The sequence below is a fragment of the Rhinopithecus bieti genome, unplaced genomic scaffold (assembly GCF_001698545.2).
Source record: "Rhinopithecus bieti isolate Rb0 unplaced genomic scaffold, ASM169854v2 scaffold_5889, whole genome shotgun sequence".
NCBI lineage: Eukaryota > Metazoa > Chordata > Mammalia > Primates > Cercopithecidae > Rhinopithecus > Rhinopithecus bieti.
In genome coordinates, this window is record NW_016805277.1 from 3,638,959 (window position 1) to 3,660,013 (window position 21,055).

The 21,055-nt window shown below is 47.9% G+C and overlaps 1 protein-coding gene across 2 annotated transcripts in view; it reads left to right on the forward strand.

Annotated features, from left to right (window-relative positions):
- PKNOX1 (PBX/knotted 1 homeobox 1) overlaps nt 1–21,055 on the forward strand; it is a 76,769-nt gene that overhangs the window by 24,569 nt on the left and 31,145 nt on the right. For both annotated transcript variants that reach the window (XM_017872044.1, XM_017872046.1), the window contains exon 2: nt 18,271–18,377. In XM_017872044.1, coding sequence (XP_017727533.1) covers nt 18,327–18,377 — 51 coding nt within the window. In that variant the 5' untranslated portion in view covers nt 18,271–18,326. The remainder of the gene's footprint in view (nt 1–18,270; nt 18,378–21,055) is intronic.

Below are 21,055 nucleotides of genomic sequence, written 5' to 3' on the forward strand. Positions count from 1 at the left end.
GGATTACAGGCTTGAGCCACCGCGCCCGGCCCTGCTCAAAAGTTTTAATGCCCTTTAAAATGAGGCTTTGACACAGAAAAGATTAAGGTTATTTAAAAATCAACATTTATTAATGTAGAGAGTTACAGGCTTGGTTTTCCTCTATTTTATATGGAAGTTGTTAATTTTATTCTCTTTATAAAGTTTAGAAAAGCTTTTTTGAGGCAGAGTCTTGCTCTGTCACCCACGCTGGTGCGCAGTGGCCTGATCTCAGCTCACCGCAACTTCCGCCTCCCTGGCTCAAGCCTTCCTCCCTCCTCAGCCCCCCAAGTTAGCTGGGGCTACAGGCACAATACCACACCCGGCTAATTTTTGTATTTTAATAGCAATGGGGTCTCACCATGGTGGCCGGGCTGGTCTCAAACTCCTGACCCCAAGTGATCTGCCTACCTCAGCCTCCCAAAGTGCTGGATTACATGTGTGAGCCACCGTGCCCAGCCAAATTTAGTAAGTTTTAACTTTCACCTTTAAGACAGTCTTTGAACAACTTAAATTGATCAGACCAAATATATGTGTTTTTTTGTTTTGTTTTTTTTTTTGAGACAGTCTTGCTCTGTTGCCTAGGCTGGAGTGCAGTGATGCAATTTCAACTCACTGCAGCCTCCACCTCCCGGGTTGAAGCAATTCTCTTGCCTCAGCCTCCTGAGTAGCTGGGATTACAGACCCACACCACCATCCCCTGCTAATTTTTGTATTTTTTTTTTTTAGTAGAGACGGGGTTTCACCACGTTGGCCAGGTTGGTCTCTTACTCCTGACCTTGTGATCTGTCCACCTTGGCCTCCCAAAGTGCTGGGATTACAGGCGTGAGCCACTGCGCCCAGCCAATTTTTGTATTTTTAGTAGAGACGGAGTTTCACCATGTTGGCCAGGCTGGGCTCCAACTCCTGACCTCAAGTGATCCACCTGCCTTGGCCTCCCAAAGTGCTGGGATTACAGGCATGAGCCACCACGTCCAGCCAAAATACAAAATTTTTAATGATACTTCCACTTACAACTTAAATACCCTTATACATTGTAAGCACTGTATGTATCTGACCATACAAGTAAAACCTTCCTTTTTTTTTTTTTAAAGGTGGAGTCTTGCTGTCTCCCAGGCTGGAGTGCAGTGGCGCAATCTCGGCTCACTGCAACCTCCGCCTCCTGGGTTCACGCCATCCTCCTGCCTCAGCCTCCCAAGTAGCTGGGACTACAGGCGCCCGCCACCACGTCTGGCTAACTTTTGTGTTTTAGTAGAGATGGGGTTTCACCGTGTTAGCCAAGATGGTCTCGATCTCCTGACCTTGTGATCTGCCCAACTCGACCTCCCAAAGTGCTGGGATTACAGGCGTGAGCCACTGCGCCCGGCCTAAATAAAACCTTCTTAAGTAAATCTGATGATTTAAGATTATTGGCCAGGAGCAGTGGCTCATGCCTGTAATCCTAGCACTTTGGGAGACTGAGGCGGGCAGATCACTTTAGGTCAGGAGTTTGAGACCAGCCTGGCCAATATGACGAAACCCTGGCTCTACAAAAAACACAAAAATTAGGCCAGGCGTGGTGGCTCACGCCTGTAATCCCAGCACTTTGGGAGGCCGAGGCAGGCGGGTCACGAGTTCAGGAGTTCAAGACCAGCCTGGCCAGCATGGTGAAACCCCATCTCTACTAAAAATACAAAAATTAGCTGGGCATGGTGGCAGGCGCCTGTAATCCCAGCTACTCGGGAAGCTGAGGCAGGAGAATTGCTTGAATCCAGGAGGCGGAGGTTGCAGTGAGCCGAGATCATGCCGTTGCACTCCAGCGTGGGGAACAGAGTGAGACTGTCTCAAACAAACAAAAAAACACCCACAAAAATTAGCCAGATGTGGTGGTGAGTGCCAGTAATCCCAGCTACTTGGGAGGTTGAGGCGGGAGAATCACTTGAACCCAGGAAGCAGAGGTTGCAGTGAGCTGAGATCATGCTACTGTACTCCAGTCTGGGCGACAGAATGAGACTCTGTCTCAATACAAAAAAACCAAACAAAAAAAAGTATTTACATAGTGCATCTCAAGTTCTCAGACTTTGCTCTCAGACCTGGGGACACTACCTGGTTCTTGTCACTGCTGTGTTCCCAGTGCTAAGAAGTTTGCAATCTGTAAACTCGAATACATGAGGGAGTATTCACCATCTTAGTAAATTTCTCTCTGGTACTTTTTAACTAAAAAAGAAATGTCTATAATTAGTAACTTAATTACACATAAATTGCAATCAAGGTCAGAATCTAAGATTAATTGGCCATTTTCTTAAATACTACCAACACCTCTAAATGCCAAATACATAGATTATTTTGAAGCTAAACACTAAAATATTAAAACCTAAACCATTCATAGGGGCTAAAGACACTAAGGCAATAATGAAATTGTCTCTGATGAGTAGGGGTTCCTTTCTGGGGCCTCCCCCAGCCCCTCTACTGTACCTCCTTTCTTCGTCTCCCTGGACTGCTTGGCCGCTGACTTCCCTTCCCACTCATTCCTCTGATCTGAGCAAAGGAAACCACCACCACCTGGTGGGATTCAGCCAGTCTGTTGGTATCAGCTTCCTTTCTGAAAAACTTGCCCTGTTCCTCCAGAATACTTAAAAATATTAAGATGCCAGCCTGTGAAGTTCTGTACATTTTCATGTTTTGTTGGCCTTTAAAGTCCCAACACTAAAGCTTATATTCTTTGGGTGGTTTTGAGACGAGCATAAGTTTTTTTATGGCTGAGGCACATATGGTCAGACTGCTTTCCAAACCTGTTACACCACCATGTGACTCATAGCACCGACTCCTGTGGAGTTCCAGATTTGACTTCATCTTTGCTAGCAAAGAGCATTGCTTTTGTTTTAAATTTAATACTTGCTACATGGAAAAGGATATATTATTTTAATTTTTTAATTTCTTGAATTACTAGCGAGTTCTATTTCTGTACGTGAAGGCTGGAAAGTTGTGTCTTCCTCATTTTAGTCTGGACAGAGCTCTTAAGGTGACAGGGAACTTTAATAGATAATGTGTCTTCTTTTATTGGGTGGAACTGTAGAAATAAAGTAAACAAACTGTTGAAATAAACTGTAGAAATAAAATAACTGTGTCTGATGCTTAAACACTGTGGTATTATAGTACATTGGATTGGTAATTCTTTTTTTTTTTTTTTTTTGAGACGGAGTCTCGCTCTGTTGCCCGGGCTGGAGTGCAGTGGCCGGATCTCAGCTCACTGCAAGCTCCGCCTCCCGGGTTCACGCCATTCTCCTGCCTCAGCCTCCTGAGTAGCTGGGACTACAGGCGCCCGCCACCTCGCCCGGCTAGTTTTTTGTATTTTTTTTAGTAGAGACGGGGTTTCACAGTGTTAACCAGGATGGTCTCGATCTCCTGACCTCGTGATCCGCCCGCCTCGGCCTCCCAAAGTGCTGGGATTACAGGCTTGAGCCACCGCGCCCGGCCTGGATTGGTAATTCTTTGGGAATTTCGAACCCCATTTTATGTTAAGAAGTTAAGACACTGTTGTTTGAGTTTGAAAATCAGAGAAACTTACTTTTTGTGTGGAAGCGGGGAAAGAAATAGAGATCGATTTTCTCTAAATGTCAGGTCAGCCTTTGGTTTTATGTAATGCTGAGAAAAGTGGTTTTTGATCAAGATGAACCTGCTGAGCCCTCATCCTTCAGTTGGATGTTTTTAGTTCTTTCCCCATGAACGACAGGTTTCACTTAGTCAGATGCTGTCCTGGGCCTGATTGTATCTGAGTTGGTTGACAGAGGTCCTGCCCTCAGCGCAAGATTGTCACCTGAAGCCTCAGACGTTGTGCTGGGATGAACCTTGTAAATTCTGCTGGAAACCATTTGCCTGATTGCAGGAATCAGTTGATTTTACTACCAAAATGTGGTTTATCCTTTTGCTGGAGAGTGGAATTTAGCAAGGAGCTCCACAAATTATAGTAATGAATTTACCAATGGCTCTTCCACGTGAACAGCCTTCTTGAGCAGGCAGAACCATCTATGGCAGCTCTTCTCCGGCCTCCGGTGTCTGGTAGGAGGGCTGGCCACCTATTTTTACTCAACAACATATGTTAGTCCTAAAGAGTTGCCTTTTTCTCTTTTAATTCCTTGCTTAGAATTTCCCTGATCTGTTGAAGGGAAAACACATTTTCAAAGCTTTTGAGGCAAGTGTGAAGGTTTTTCTTTAGAGTGATTATACCTATATATCAGATATAGAAGTTTTTATTTTTTTATTTTATTTATTTTTTTGAGACAGAGTCTTGCTCTGTTGCCTAGCCTGGAGTGCAGTGCTGTGATCTCAGCTCACTGCAGCCCCCGCCTCCCGGGTTCAAGCTGTCCTCCTGCCTCAGCCTCCTGAGTAGCTGGGATTACAGGTACGCACCATTCGCCCAGCTAATTTTTTTTGTATTTTTAATGGAGACGGGGTTTCACCATGTTGACCAGACTGGTCTTGAACTCCTGGCCTCAAGTGATCCACCCGCATTGGCTTCCCAAAATGCTAGGATTACAGGCGTGTGCCATTGTACCTGACCATTTTAACCAGTTTTGTTAGAGAGAAGGACTACCAATCTATACATTTTGAAATTCTGACTTTTCCCTCCTATTATGAACATTTTGAAAGACAATCTAAGAGTAGAATCATAATCATCTGCCACCTAGATTCAACAGTTGTTGATATCTGGACCCAATTTATTTATGTTTGTATTTTTGTTGACCTATTTGAAATTAAGTTTTGGATATCATGGTCATGCAACTAAACATTGTAGCACATACTTCTCAAAATGACGATATTTATGCTACGAGCGTATAGCTTTATCACACCATCAAAATAACACAATCTCTAATAATATCTAATACTATATATTCACATCTCAAATTTCCTTAAGTTGTCTTTTACAGCATTTGTTTTTGAAACCAAGATCACATACCACATTTGGTTGTTGTTTCTTTTCTTTTCTTTTTTTTTTTTTTTTTGAGATGGAGTCTTGCTCTGTTGCCCAGGCTGGAGTGCAGTGGTGCGATCTTGACTCACTGCAACCTCTGCCTCCCGGGTTCAAGCAATTCTTCTGCCTCAGCCTCCCCAGTAGCTGGGATTACAGGTGCTTGCCACCACACCCGGCTGATTTTTGTATTTTTAGTAGAAACAGGGTTTCATCATGTTGACCAGGCTGGTCTCAAACTCCTCACCTCAGGTAATCCACCTGCCTCAGCCTCCCAAAGTGCTGGGATTACAGGTGTGAACCACTGCACCTGGCTGTTTACTTTTATTTTTGACAGTTTCTTTATAGAGTGCCTCTCAGTTTGGGTTCGTGGGTGTGTCCTGAGGATTGGACTCACAGCTTTCATTTCAGGAAGGACTGCACAGAAGTCAGTACAGTGTATCCTTTTCAGTGCATCATTGTTTTCCCTTTGTAATTAATAAGTATCTTGAGACTGGTGCTGTGGCGGCATGCCTGTAATCCCAGCACTTTGGGAGGCAGAGGTGGGAGGACGGCTTGAGCTGAGTTCAAGACCAGTCTGGGCAACAGAGTGAGACCCCTGTCTACAAAAAAATGCAAAAATTAGCCAGGTATGGTGGTGTGTGCCTGTAGTTCTAGCTACTCAGGAGACTGAAGTGTGAGTTTTGCTTGAACCCGGGAGGTCGAGGCTGCAGTGAGCCAGTCTTGTCACTGCATTCCAGCCTGGGAAATAGAGCAAGAATCCATCTCAAAAAAATAAAAAATGAAATGTATCTTGTGGCAGGTACTTTGAGATTATGTACATTTCCTGTTTCTCATACTTTAACAAACTAGTGTTAGCATCCATTGATGATTCCTGTCTGAAATGGTTTACTGTGCTGGTTGCCGAATGGTGATGTTTGAAAGCTGTCATCATCCTCTACTCTTTGGAGAGCTCTTGTATTTTAGAGCTTTTTCTTCTCTCCATCTATTCATTTATGTGTTTATATTTGTAAAGAAAAACTTATTCTGACCCTTATTAAAGATGTCAAGGCACTTAGTGCTTTGGGAGGCAAGGCAGGATGATAGCTTGAGGCCAGGAGCTTGAGACCAGCCTGGGCAACATAGTGAAACCTCGTGTCTACAGAAAATTTAAAAAATTAGCCAAGTGTGGTGGTGTGAGCCTGTAGTCCTAGCTCCGTGGGAGGCTGAGGCAGGAGGATCACTTGAGTCCAGGAGTTCGAGGCTGCAGTCAGTGCAACATGATTGCACCACCCTGCTCCAGCCTAGGTGACAGAGCAAGACCTTGTCTCAGAAAAGCAAAACAAAGGCCAGGCTGTTGAGGATGATCATGATAGGTGTAGGGCCTGCTGCAATGGGATTGTGTAGTGGGGGAGACCTAGGAGCAGGGGTGGGGGCCATGGACGGAAAATTACTAAGAGGAAACATCAGGGTGAATGGGGTTCTGGCTGAACTGACCTAACAGGATTCTTGTGGAAGGCAGGCCAGGGAAGGCCCCTAGCATCCCTCCTCTGGACCATAAACACTCAGGGAGTCCCGATCTCTCCTGAGCAGTGCACTGGCGCCAGCTTTCCAGATGTGTGTGTAAGTCCATCATCCTTGAACCGAGTTTGCTTAGAAAGCCTAGATGGTGAGACTTAAAATTGTCACGGAGAATTGTCTCCCAACAAAGTGGCTGACTGTCTTGTGGCTATATTTTTATAGCCCTTCCCAGATGTGTATGCTGCAAGTTTTGTTTAGTTGGAACTCTTTGGAAGCTAGCGCAACTACATAGAAACCCATATAAGTTAGCTACCATGCCCAGCTAATTTTTTAAAAATTTTTTTGTAGAGATGGGGTCTCGTTCTGTTGCTCAGGCTGGTCTTGAACTTCTGGGCCTAAGTGATCCTCCCACCTCGGCCTCCCAAAATACTGGGATTACAGGTATAAGCCTCCATACTCAGCTAATTTAGCTAGTTTTTGTATTTGATTTTTAAAAATTTTTTTTTAAGAGATAGAATCTCTGTCATCCTGGCTGGAGTGCAGTGGCGTGATCTCGGCTTACTGCAGTCATTGCCTCCTGGGTTCAAATGATTTTCTTGCCTCAGCCTCCCGAGTAGCTGGGACTACAGGCATGTGCCACCATGCCCAGCTAATTTTTTTTTTTTTTTTTTTTTTTGAGATGGAGTCTCGCTCTGCCGCCCGGGCTGGAGTGCAGTGGCCGGATCTCAGCTCACTTCAGCTCACTGCAAGCTCCGCCTCCCGGGTTCACACCATTCTCCTGCCTCAGCCTCCCGAGTAGCTGGGACTACAGGCGCCCGCCACCACACCCAGCTAGTTTTTTATATTTTTTTTTAGTAGAGACGGGGTTTCACAGTGTTAGCCAGGATGGTCTCCATCTCCTGACCTCGTGATCCGCCCGTCTCGGCCTCCCAAAGTGCTGGGATTACAGGCTTGAGCCATCGCGCCCGGCCGCCCAGCTAATTTTTGTATTTTTAGTAGAGATGGGGTTTTGCCATTTTGGTTAGGCCAGTCTCGAATTCCTGACCTCAAGTGATCCTCCCACCTCAGCCTCCCAAAGTGCCGGGATGACAGGCATGAGCCATAACGCCTGGCCCCATATGCTGTTTATTTCATTTTCCCCAAGCAAAATAGGACTTAGAGATGGTTTCCCAAAGCCCTGCTGACTCATCTTCAGCACCTCTCCACAGGACTAGTGCTGTGTGCCAGCAGACACTGCCTCTGTGGGGATGGAGGTTGACTCAGACACAGAGCCTGGCCTCGGGAGCCTTATGTTCCAGCAACCACTTGACTAACAGTCATAAAAATTAAAATTGTAAAATATTCTGTCAACTGTGCATCAACCAAAGAAAAATAAAATTGCCTTAAGTGGAATAAGGAGGTACAGGATGAAGTCAAGCACATTATATGTCCAAAAACGTGTCATGTCAGTGATTAGCTTCAGGAAGCATTTTTATTTAGTGTGTATTGATATCAAAGACAGTGCTAGTAGTTGGGAATGCAGCAAGACGGGCCCATGGCCCTTAAGGAACTTGTAGTTCAAATAAACAACTGAGATACGGCGGGGCTGAGCAGAGGGCCCAGCAGGGACAAACTTAACCCCCGTGTGGGCGAGATTCATCAGGAAGGCTTTCTGGAGAAGGTGATGTGGGTGATGCATGTTCCCCACCTAGCCATGCCGAGAGGGGAGTGTGTCTGGGCAGAGCTATCAGGCTGGAGAGGATCCAGGGGCGGGGTAGAACCTGGCATGCTGGGGAAGCTAAATGTGGTGATTGGTTTGTTTATGCAACTTGGAGTGTGGAAGGGGGTCAGTGAGGGGATGCTGATGCCTGAGGGTGAGGGTTGGGCAGAGGCAATTTTAAGCATGTGAGTCACATGATCAGATTTCCATTTTAGAAAGCTTGGAGAATGGGCCTACTGGGTAGCTGACACCTTGTGTTAGTCTGTTTTCACACTGCTGATAAAGACATACCTGAGACTGGGCAATTTACAAAAGAAAGAGGTTTAATTGGACTTACAGTCCACATGGCTGGGGAAGCCTCACAATCACGGTGAAAGGCAAGGAAGAGCAAGTCATGTCTTACATGGATGGCAGCAGGTAAAGAGAGGAGCATGTGTGCAGGGGAACTCCTCTTTTTAAAACCATCAGATCTCGTGAGACTTATTCACTGTCATGAGAACATCACAGAAAAGACTTGCCCCCATGATTCAACGACCTCCCACCAACTCCCTGGAACACGTGGGAATTCAAGATGAGATTTGGGTGGGGACACAGCCAACCATATCATTGTGCCCCTGGCCCCTCCCAAATCTCACAATCACATTTCAAAACCAATCATGCCTTCCCAACAGTCCCCCAAAGTCTTAACTCATTTCAGCATTAACTCAGAAGTCCACAGTCCAAAGTCTCATCTGAGACTAGGCAAGCCCCTTCCACATATGAGCCTCTAAAATCAAAAGCAGGCTAGTTACTTCCTAAATACAGTGGGGGTACAGGCATTGGGTGAATACAGCCATTTCAAATCAGAGAAATTGGCCAAAACAAAGGGGCTGCAGCCCCCATGCAAGTCTGAAATCCAGCAGGGCAGTCAAATCTTAAAGCTCCAAAATGATTTCCTTTGACTTCATGTCTCACATCCAGGTCACACTGATGCAAGAGGTGGGTTCCCATGGTCCTGGGCATCTCTGCCCCTGTGGCTTTGCAGGGTACAGCCTCCCTCCCAGCTGTTCACGGGCTGACATTTAGTGTCTGCAGCTTTTCCAGGTGCATGGTGCAAGCTGTCGGTGGATCTACCATTCTGGGGTGTGGAGGAGAGTGATTCTCTTCTCACATCTCCACTAGGCAGTGCCCCAGTAGGGACTCAGTGTGGGGGCTCCAGTGCCACATTTCCCTTTCGTACTGTCCTAGCAGAGGTTCTCCATGAGAGCCCTCCCCTTGCATCCAATGTCTGGCTGGACACCCAGGCATTTCTGTCCATTTTCTGAAATCTAGGCGGAGGTTCCCAAACCCTAATTCTTGACTTCTGTGCACTCACAGGCCCAATACTACATGGAAGCTGCCAAGACTTGAGGCTTACATCCTCTGAAGCCACGGCCCAAGCTCTACATTGGCCACTTTCGGCCACAGCTGGAGCGGCTGGGATGCAGGGCACCAAGTCCCTAGGCTGCACACAGTAGGAGGACCCTGGGTCTGGCCCACAAACCCAGTTTTTCCTTCTAGGCCTCTGGACCTGTGATGGGAGGGGCTGCCATGAGGACTTCTGACATGCCCTGGAGACATTTTCTCCATTGTCTTGGGGATTAACCTTAGGCTCCTCATTACTTTTGCAAATTTCTGCAGCCAGCTTGAATTTCTCCTCAGAAAACGGGATTTTCTTTTCTTTTCTTTTTGAAATGAGTCTCACTCTATTGCCCAGGCTGGAGTACAGTGGCACAATCTTGGCTTACTGCAACCTCTGCCTCCCAGGTTCAAACAATTCTCCTGCCTCAGCCTCCTGAGTAGCTGAGATTACAGGCATGTACCACCTCGCCTGGCTAATTTTGTATTTTTAGTAGAGTTGGGGTTTCTTCATGTTGATCAGGCTGGTCTCAAACTCCTGACCTCGTTATCCTCCTGCCTCAGACTCCCAAGGTGATGGGATTTATAGGCGTGAGCCACCACTCCCAGCTGAGATTTTCTTTTCTATCACATTGTCAGCCTGCAAATTTTCCAAACTTTGATGCTCTGCTTCCTTTATAAAACTGAATGCTTTCAACAGCACCCAAGTCACCTCTTGAATGCCTTGCTGCTTAGAAATTTCTTCCACCAGATACCCTAAATCATCTCTCAAGTTCAGAGTTCCACAAATCTCTAGGGCAGGGGCAAAATGCTGCCAGTCTCCTTGCTAAAACATAGTAAGAGTCACCTTTGCTCCAGTTCCCAACAAGTTCCTCATCTCCATCTGAGATCTCCTCAGCCTGGACTTTACTGCTCTTATCATTATCAGCATTTTTGTCAAAGCCATTCAACAAGTCTCTAGGAAGTTCCACACTTTCCCACATTTTCCTGTCTTCTTCTGAGCCCTCCAAACTGTTCCACCCTCTGCCTGTTACCCAGTTCCAAAGTCACTTCTACATTTTTGGGTATCTTTTCAGCAACACCCCACTCCTGGTACCAATTTACAGTGTTTTTTTGTTTTTGTTTTGTTTTTTTTTTTTTTTTTGAGACGGAGTCTGGCTTTGTCTCCCAGGCTGGAGTGCAGTGGCTGGATCTCAGCTCACTGCAAGCTCCGCCTCCCGGGTTTACACCATTCTCCTGCCTCAGCCTCCGGAGTAGCTGGGACTATAGGCGCCCGCCACCTCACCCAGCTAGTTTTTTGTATTTTAGTAGAGACGGGGTTTCACAGTGTTAGCCAGGATGGTCTCGATCTCCTGACCTCGTGATCCGCCCGTCTCGGCCTCCCAAAGTGCTGGGATTACAGGCTTGAGCCACTGCGCCTGGCCAATTAACAGTGTTAATCCATTTTCATGTTGCTGATAAAGACATACCTAAGACTGGGCAGTTTTCAAAAGAAAGAGATTTAATGGAGTTACAGTTCCACATGGCTGGGGAAGCCTCACAATCATGGCAGAAGGCAAGGAAGAGCAAGTCATGTCTTACATGGATGGCAGCAGGTAAAGAGAGGAGCGCATGTACAGGGGAACTCCTCTTTTTAAAACCATCAGATCTCATGAGACTATCACAAGAACAATATGGGAAAGAACTGCCCCCATAATTCAGTTACCTCCCACTGGGTCCCTCCCACAACACGTGGGAATTCAAGATGAGATTTGGGTGGGGACATAGCTAAACCATATCACGCCTGTAATCCAGCATTTTGGGAGGTTGAGGCAGGAGACTTGCTTGAGCCCAGGAATTCAAGACCAGCCTGAGCAACATAGCGAGATTTCATCTCTACAAAAAATTAAAGTTAGCCAGCATGGTGGTGTGGGCCTGCAGTTACTGCTACTTGGGGGGCTGTGGTGGGAGCATCTCTTGAGTTCAGGAAGTCGGTGCCACAGTGAGCTATGATTGCACCACTGCAGTCCAGCCTAGGTGACAGAACAAGACCCTGTTTCTAAAAAAGGGAGAAAAAAAGCTTGGAGAATGAACTGGAAGAGGGTAAGACTAGAGGCTCATACAACCAGGTAGGGGCCTACTACCACCATCAAGGTGTGAGGTGGTGGTGCTGAATTGGAGCCACTGCATTGGGGTGCAGGGGAGCAGATGGAAGTGAAATTGGAGAGAAAGCAGAGATTTGGAGGAGAGCCAGGTTATGGTCAAGGCAGAGACCTGTTAGGAGAGGCTCAGTGACAAGTTTGCAGATGTGTAGGGTCTCTGTAGAACAGGGGTCTTGGGGAAGAGTTTGTGAAGTGTTTTCCTCATATTTAATTGCACATATTCCATTTCATGGGTGGCTGTTATCCGTTATACCCGGCTTCTGTTGAAAGTGGTTTCCAACCTTTTCTGTTACCAGTGGCTCCCGTGCCATGTGCCTGTGTCGATAGGCTTGCCCTGAGCTGTGAGATTGCTCAGTCACAGCCTTCTCCCTGCAGGCTCTCCCGCTCATCAGAAGCACTCTCCGCCCCGCTCTTCCTTGGCACTCAGCTGCCCTTGCCGTGGCTAGCACTCCCACCTCCTTGGTCCTCCTTCTCCATGCTTTGGGGGCACCACCTGGTTCTTTTTTTGTCCCATGGCAGCTCTTCATCCTGTGCTGTGTCCTCCTGTCTCCCTGAACTCCAGACTGTCTTTTAGCACAGGCCATCCTCTCTCTTCCTGCGTGGTCTCATAAAGTCTTAAGGCTTTAAACACATTAAATATCTAAAAATAAAGTTTTAGCCACCCACCCTGGCAAGTTTATTTTTATTATTGTAGGGACAGGATCTTGCTATGTTGCCCAGGCTGGTCTTGAACTACTGGACTCAAGCGGTCCTCCCACATCAGCCTCTCAAAGTGCTGGGATTACAGGCGTGAACCACCATGTCCAGTTAGACATATCTTTTTGGAGGACACAGTTACCCTCTACATGTACTAACTATATTTGATGATGGCCAAATCTGTGTTTCTAGGCCACACTCCCTTGCTCGGAGTTTTAATGTGGGTGTCTGAGAAGCATCTGAAACCTAAAATGTCCCAACATGCCCTCCCCTCCCAGGCCACAGAAGCTGCTCCCATTGACTGTGGCCCCAACTCTTGTACCCATTGACCATGTCCCCTCTCTTGTACTCATTGACTGTGCCCCCTCCCTTGTACCCGTGACTTGCCCCTTCCCTTTTACCCCATTGACTGTGCCTCGTGTGCCCTTTGACTGTACCCCTCTAATGGCTCCAGAATGATGCTGCTGAGGGTGAGTCCCAGCTCAGCCTCTGGCCATCTCGGTGGCTGAGGCCACATTGCTCAGGTTTCTCAGGTGGAAGTGGCGTCACAGCAGTGCCTCCCCCGGGTGTTGTGAGGGCAGGTTGCACTGAGATGGCTCGGTGTGCTCAGGAGGTGACCTGGCTGCTGCCACTGCTGCTGCTGTTAACACCAGACTCCTTGTTCCTTTGTCTTTCATTTGTTTGTTTTTTGAAACGGAGTCTCGCTCTGTTGCCCAGGCTTGAGTGCAGTGGCATGATCTTGGCTCACTGCAATCTCTGCCTTCTGGGTTCACGCGATTCTACTACCTCAGCCTCCCGAGTAGCTGGGACTGTAGGCGCATGCCACCATGCCCGGCTAATTTTTGTATTTTTAGCAGAGACGGAGTTTCACCGTGTTGACTAGGCTGGTCTCAAACTCCTGACCTTGTGATCCACCTGCCTCAGCCTCCCAAAGTGCTGGGATTACAGGCGTGAGCCGCTGCTCGGCTCCTTGTTCCTTTGAACTGTCTCGCTCAGGACAAGATGGTAGTCCTCCCACATCCTGCAAGGCCTGGACAGGATTTCTTTCCATTTAACACTGTCTCCTAAAGTGCTGCTTTCCTTGGGGAACTTTGGTGTTCTTGCTAGTGCAGAACAAGTGGCACGACTGCCCTTGACCTCCACGTGACCTTCTCAGGGCAGCCCAGACTCTGAATGTCTGTGAGCTGCACCAGCAGTGGCGAGGCTGTGACGGCCGTGGTCCAGCCCGGCTGCTCTCCCCGACTCTGCAGTGCTTTTCCACACCCACACTGCAGGTGCTGGTCGTGTTCCCGCTCCATGCTTCCAGCACAAAAGTGACATTTTGCGGTTTTCTGTTGTCATGAGGCAAGTGCGCCACTACTTACCTGCCTTATGTGCGTGTGTTTACAAGCATGCACATCTCAGTCTACTCTTTTCCGCCCCGTCTTAGGCCTCTCTGTTAGCCGTTCCCTCTCTTTGAAACACCAGGACTCCCTGATCTCAGCATGTCTCTCCAGTCTTGGTGTAACAGCATCTTCCCAGCGAGGCCTGCTCCACTCCAACCACACGGCCCGGGAAAGCAGCCCAGGCCCCTCTCACTTCACCCTGTGCCCATTCTTGACCCTGTATATTGTTTCTCCCCCTTGCCTGGTTTGTGTCAGGAAGGCAGACGCCCTGCCTGTCCTGCTCACTGCCATATCCCAGGCCCAGCACGCTGCCTGGCATGGGCAGGCATTGACTTGATATTTGCTGGGCAATGAGTGGCAGTGGCTGAAAATGTAATAGCAAATCAGGGCCCAGCACAGGAAAGTAAGAGATTGCTATGTAAGTGAAGGGTTTCTTAGTAGGATTTGGGTCATAACATACTATTAAGGATAATTTTTTTTTCTCTCCATGTAAAAATATCCATTTTCATGTTGCTGATAAAGACATACCTAAGACTGGGCAGTTTTCAAAAGAAAGAGATTTAATGGAGTTACAGTTCCACATGGCTGGGGAAGCCTCACAATCATGGCAGAAGGCAAGGAAGAGCAAGTCATGTCTTACATGGATGGCAGCAGGTAAAGAGAGGAGCGCATGTACAGGGGAACTCCTCTTTTAAAACCATCAGATCTCATGAGACTATCACAAGAACAATATGGGAAAGAACTGCCCCATAATTCAGTTACCTCCCACTGGGTCCCTCCCACAACACGTGGGAATTCAAGATGAGATTTGGGTGGGGACATAGCTAAACCATATCACGCCTGTAATCCAGCATTTTGGGAGGTTGAGGCAGGAGACTTGCTTGAGCCCAGGAATTCAAGACCAGCCTGAGCAACATAGCGAGATTTCATCTCTACAAAAAATTAAAGTTAGCCAGCATGGTGGTGTGGGCCTGCAGTTACTGCTACTTGGGGGGCTGTGGTGGGAGCATCTCTTGAGTTCAGGAAGTCGGTGCCACAGTGAGCTATGATTGCACCACTGCAGTCCAGCCTAGGTGACAGAACAAGACCCTGTTTCTAAAAAAGGGAGAAAAAAAGCTTGGAGAATGAACTGGAAGAGGGTAAGACTAGAGGCTCATACAACCAGGTAGGGGCCTACTACCACCATCAAGGTGTGAGGTGGTGGTGCTGAATTGGAGCCACTGCATTGGGGTGCAGGGGAGCAGATGGAAGTGAAATTGGAGAGAAAGCAGAGATTTGGAGGAGAGCCAGGTTATGGTCAAGGCAGAGACCTGTTAGGAGAGGCTCAGTGACAAGTTTGCAGATGTGTAGGGTCTCTGTAGAACAGGGGTCTTGGGGAAGAGTTTGTGAAGTGTTTTCCTCATATTTAATTGCACATATTCCATTTCATGGGTGGCTGTTATCCGTTATACCCGGCTTCTGTTGAAAGTGGTTTCCAACCTTTTCTGTTACCAGTGGCTCCCGTGCCATGTGCCTGTGTCGATAGGCTTGCCCTGAGCTGTGAGATTGCTCAGTCACAGCCTTCTCCCTGCAGGCTCTCCCGCTCATCAGAAGCACTCTCCGCCCCGCTCTTCCTTGGCACTCAGCTGCCCTTGCCGTGGCTAGCACTCCCACCTCCTTGGTCCTCCTTCTCCATGCTTTGGGGCACCACCTGGTTCTTTTTTTGTCCCATGGCAGCTCTTCATCCTGTGCTGTGTCCTCCTGTCTCCCTGAACTCCAGACTGTCTTTTAGCACAGGCCATCCTCTCTCTTCCTGCGTGGTCTCATAAAGTCTTAAGGCTTTAAACACATTAAATATCTAAAATAAAGTTTTAGCCACCCACCCTGGCAAGTTTATTTTATTATTGTAGGGACAGGATCTTGCTATGTTGCCCAGGCTGGTCTTGAACTACTGGACTCAAGCGGTCCTCCCACATCAGCCTCTCAAAGTGCTGGGATTACAGGCGTGAACCACCATGTCCAGTTAGACATATCTTTTGGAGGACACAGTTACCCTCTACATGTACTAACTATATTTGATGATGGCCAAATCTGTGTTTCTAGGCCACACTCCCTTGCTCGGAGTTTTAATGTGGGTGTCTGAGAAGCATCTGAAACCTAAAATGTCCCAACATGCCCTCCCCTCCCAGGCCACAGAAGCTGCTCCCATTGACTGTGGCCCCAACTCTTGTACCCATTGACCATGTCCCCTCTCTTGTACTCATTGACTGTGCCCCTCCCTTGTACCCGTGACTTGCCCCTTCCCTTTTACCCCATTGACTGTGCCTCCTGTGCCCTTTGACTGTACCCCTCTAATGGCTCCAGAATGATGCTGCTGAGGGTGAGTCCCAGCTCAGCCTCTGGCCATCTCGGTGGCTGAGGCCACATTGCTCAGGTTTCTCAGGTGGAAGTGGCGTCACAGCAGTGCCTCCCCGGGTGTTGTGAGGGCAGGTTGCACTGAGATGGCTCGGTGTGCTCAGGAGGTGACCTGGCTGCTGCCACTGCTGCTGCTGTTAACACCAGACTCCTTGTTCCTTTGTCTTTCATTTGTTTGTTTTTTGAAACGGAGTCTCGCTCTGTTGCCCAGGCTTGAGTGCAGTGGCATGATCTTGGCTCACTGCAATCTCTGCCTTCTGGGTTCACGCGATTCTACTACCTCAGCCTCCCGAGTAGCTGGGACTGTAGGCGCATGCCACCATGCCCGGCTAATTTTGTATTTTAGCAGAGACGGAGTTTCACCGTGTTGACTAGGCTGGTCTCAAACTCCTGACCTTGTGATCCACCTGCCTCAGCCTCCCAAAGTGCTGGGATTACAGGCGTGAGCCGCTGCTCGGCTCCTTGTTCCTTTGAACTGTCTCGCTCAGGACAAGATGGTAGTCCTCCCACATCCTGCAAGGCCTGGACAGGATTTCTTTCCATTTAACACTGTCTCCTAAAGTGCTGCTTTCCTTGGGGAACTTTGGTGTTCTTGCTAGTGCAGAACAAGTGGCACGACTGCCCTTGACCTCCACGTGACCTTCTCAGGGCAGCCCAGACTCTGAATGTCTGTGAGCTGCACCAGCAGTGGCGAGGCTGTGACGGCCGTGGTCCAGCCCGGCTGCTCTCCCCGACTCTGCAGTGCTTTTCCACACCCACACTGCAGGTGCTGGTCGTGTTCCCGCTCCATGCTTCCAGCACAAAAGTGACATTTTGCGGTTTTCTGTTGTCATGAGGCAAGTGCGCCACTACTTACCTGCCTTATGTGCGTGTGTTTACAAGCATGCACATCTCAGTCTACTCTTTTCCGCCCCGTCTTAGGCCTCTCTGTTAGCCGTTCCCTCTCTTTGAAACACCAGGACTCCCTGATCTCAGCATGTCTCTCCAGTCTTGGTGTAACAGCATCTTCCCAGCGAGGCCTGCTCCACTCCAACCACACGGCCCGGGAAAGCAGCCCAGGCCCCTCTCACTTCACCCTGTGCCCATTCTTGACCCTGTATATTGTTTCTCCCCTTGCCTGGTTTGTGTCAGGAAGGCAGACGCCCTGCCTGTCCTGCTCACTGCCATATCCCAGGCCCAGCACGCTGCCTGGCATGGGCAGGCATTGACTTGATATTTGCTGGGCAATGAGTGGCAGTGGCTGAAAATGTAATAGCAAATCAGGGCCCAGCACAGGAAAGTAAGAGATTGCTATGTAAGTGAAGGGTTTCTTAGTAGGATTTGGGTCATAACATACTATTAAGGATAATTTTTTTTTCTCTCCATGTAAAAATATGTATTTTTAAAAAATTGGATGTTATGGGCTGGGCGCGGTGGCTCATGCCTTTAATTCCAGCACTTTGGGAGGCTGAGGCAGGCGGATCACCTGAGGTCGGGAGTTCGAGACCAGCCTGACCAACATGGAGAAACCCCGTCTCTACTAAAAATGCAAAATTAGCTGGTTGTGGTGGTACATGCCTTTAATCTGAGCTCCTAGGGAGGCTGAGGCAGGAGAATTGCTTGAACCCTGGGAGGCAGAGGTTGTGGTGAGGTGAAATCGCGCCGTTGCGCTCCAGCCTGGGCAATGAGACCGAAACTCTGTCTTAAAAAAATAAAAAATAAAAAACTGGATGTTATGGAATGAGGGGGGGGGGGGGGGTGACAAAAAATGCTCTACGACTTTTTTTTTTTTTTTTTGGGTGAAGACGGAGTCTCGCTCTGTTCGCCCAGGCTGGAGTGCAGTGGCCGGATCTCAGTTCACCTGCAAGCTCCGCCTACCCGGGTTTACGCCATTCTCCTGCTCAGCCTCCCGAGTATTGGGACTACAAGCGGCCCCCCACCTCGCCCGGCTAGTTTTTTATAATTTTTTAGTAGGAGCGGGTTTCACCGGGTTAGCCAGGGATGGTCTCGATTCTCCTCGACCTTGTGATCCGCCCGTCTCGGCCTCCCAAAGTGCTGGGATTACAGGCTTGAGCCACCACGCCCGGCTGCTCTACGACTATTAACTGATGCTTTTCTGGTTTTGTTCTCCAGGCACCATTTGCTTTTCACTCAAGATGATTTGATGTCTTATAAAACTCTGATGAACCATGATGGCTACACAGACATTAAGTATAGACAGCTATCAAGATGGGCAACAGGTGAGCTTGAACTTGATTCTGCGTTCTAATTACAAATAACCTGGCACTCAAGCATGGATATTGCTTTGCATACTTACAATTCAATTGCCATGAGGTTGCATGCTCAATGTAAGTGTATTATGCATTTATTGTACATTTGTGTTCAGAAAAATAAGCCATAGAATAATATTATTTCCTTAACAGATACCAGGATTGCCAGGAATCTTGACTTTCCTAAGTCATATGAAGTTTCTTGGGAGTTTACCTTTTTAATGTCAGTGTTAGTTAGCACTGTTACTTTGAAAGAAAACCCGGCTGATTTTCATGATGACAGATTCCCATGTTGACTGGTGGCTCTTCTGAGTGTCTCACTGGATCAGCTTTTGAATGGGAATCTTGTGGCCTCATCTCCCCAGTTGTAGGCATGAGAGGGGCTGTCCCAGTAATGAATTTGCAGGGCTCCAGCGCTCCATCTTTGTACCTTGCTCATGCTTGGATGGTTGTGCCATACTTGGGCAGCTCTCCATTGCCCTCCCGCCATGGATGAGACTTTGTTTTCCTGGAAGCTATGGTGTTTTGTGCTTTTGAGTACCTGAGTGTTTTGTGTTCTGTGACCTGAATGAATTGAGGAGCAGGAGGATTGAGGCTTGGCGGAGGCCCTTGCCGTCTTTCTTGGCCTGTGATCTTGTTAAACACTGTGTTCTGAACCCACTGGCATTTGGCTCGTCATCCTACTGACTCTGGAGTGAGTGAAGGGATTTGGCCCTGCCCTTTACTTTCCTCCCCAGCAGGCAGGGGCAGTGCAGTGCCCCCCCGCCCGGCTCTCCTCCCCACCTCGAGTACTTCGGTGGCAAGGGGCAGGCTCTGGATGACTCACTGGAGCCATGCTGGTGAGGTCTGAGGAGGGGTTAGGAGCTGAGGCGCTGGGTCCCCCTTTCCCTGGTGGTTGTTTTTTATCAACCAGTCCTTGTTCAGTTCCTGTTGCGGAGATTTTTGTTGTTGTTGCTGGTGGTGATAGTGTTTTTTGTTTTTTGTTTTTTGTTTTGCTTTGTATAGCAGTTAAAGGAGGGAAATTCTGTGATGTAGTCAGCCTGCTTCCTTAGCCTAGAAGTCCTTAGTCCTTAGGTATTTCCAATTGACTTTTTTTTTTTTTTCCTAAAATGCAAATCTAATAATGTCCCACCTGAGCTCTCCAGTGGCTTCCTGTGGATTCCTGTGGGTTTCATGCAAAGACTGAGCTGCCCTGTGGCCCGAATCACCTGGCCCCTCTGGACCCCAGGCTGCCCCCAGCATCTCTGCCTAGCACATCTTGGGCACCTCTCTGCCTGCCCTGGAGCACGAGTCCTCACTGTTCCCATCACTCTTCTCCCTCCTGCCTGCCAGGTCTTTGCTCCGACCCCCACCCCTGCCTCCTGTGCACTAAGGCACGGTGACCAGGCCACCCAGCTGGTCTCCTGCTGAGACAGGAGAATTGCTTAAACCTGGTTGCAGTGAGCTGAGATCGCACCACTGCACTCCAGCCAGGGCAACAGAGCAAGACTCCGTCTCAAAATAAATAAATAAATAAATAAATAAATAAATAAATAAATAAATAAATAACAAAAAATAAGAAGCCTTAAAAGATTCATTTCAGTATTTGAAAAAAGTGATTGTGGAAAGAGAGAAACCTAAATGTTCAACCTTGGAAAAATGGCAAAACAATTATGATATATCTATGCTGTAGATATATTTCAGTGTTTATTTAAAATAATGCTGATAAAACACTTTCCAAGCCCTGGGAAGCACTCGGGTATGAACAGGGCAGTGCTCCAAGTGTCATCTGCACCTAGCACAGCTGTCTGGGAGGAGGTGGCCGGTAGCAAGCACTGCTGTCCCAGGCTGTGTCGGAGGTGGTCACTGTGCTGGGATTACAGGCGTGAGCCACCGCGCCCGGCCTTTTTAGGGCTTTTTATACATGCTGGCAGATCGCCTTACGGAAATACTGTGTCCACTTAGGCTTTATTGTTTTTATTTTTTTTAAGAGAAAGAAAAACTGTTTTCCTAATATGTTGTACCATTTAAAGACAGCAGAATAGAAGTCATCTTATTCCAAAAACAAGACGTTGGAGGGAAGAGAGCACAGGGCTGGAGGATGTGAGAGGCATCCTGTGGGGCGGGCATTCATGGCTGGCCCCCAGTCTGGCCAGTGGTGATGGCCCCACCCCCATGAGGTCTCCCCATCCCCGCTGCCCCAAGCTGCTTCCTCAAGGAACAGAAGCATGGCCAAATCCACCGAGGGAGAGATGGCCCGTCCTGGTCCTGAGGAAGCTGAGGTCAGGACAGTCTAATTGCTGCTCATGGATAACTAGAAGTTTACTGTCGCAAAATTTTGTTTTTGTAAACTGATTTCTTTTTTAGTGATTTACATATTTTTTCCCTAAATGACAAAGACATCGCTTGTTTAAAGCAGTTTAAATGGTAGTATCTTTTAAGGCTTTATGTAAACACAGCTGGCCTTTTCCTTTCTGAATGCAATTACATTTTTATGGCTATGTATTGCTGAGGTTTGAGGGTAGATATGGGAGAAGTTCAGCCCTGTCACAAATATGTAGTGTATGGGGTTAGGTTATGTCTGTGACATGGTAAGAAGACCTTGGACTATTTGTTTATGCTTCTCTGACTGCAGTATTACTACATATTAGGAGATACAGCAATAGACA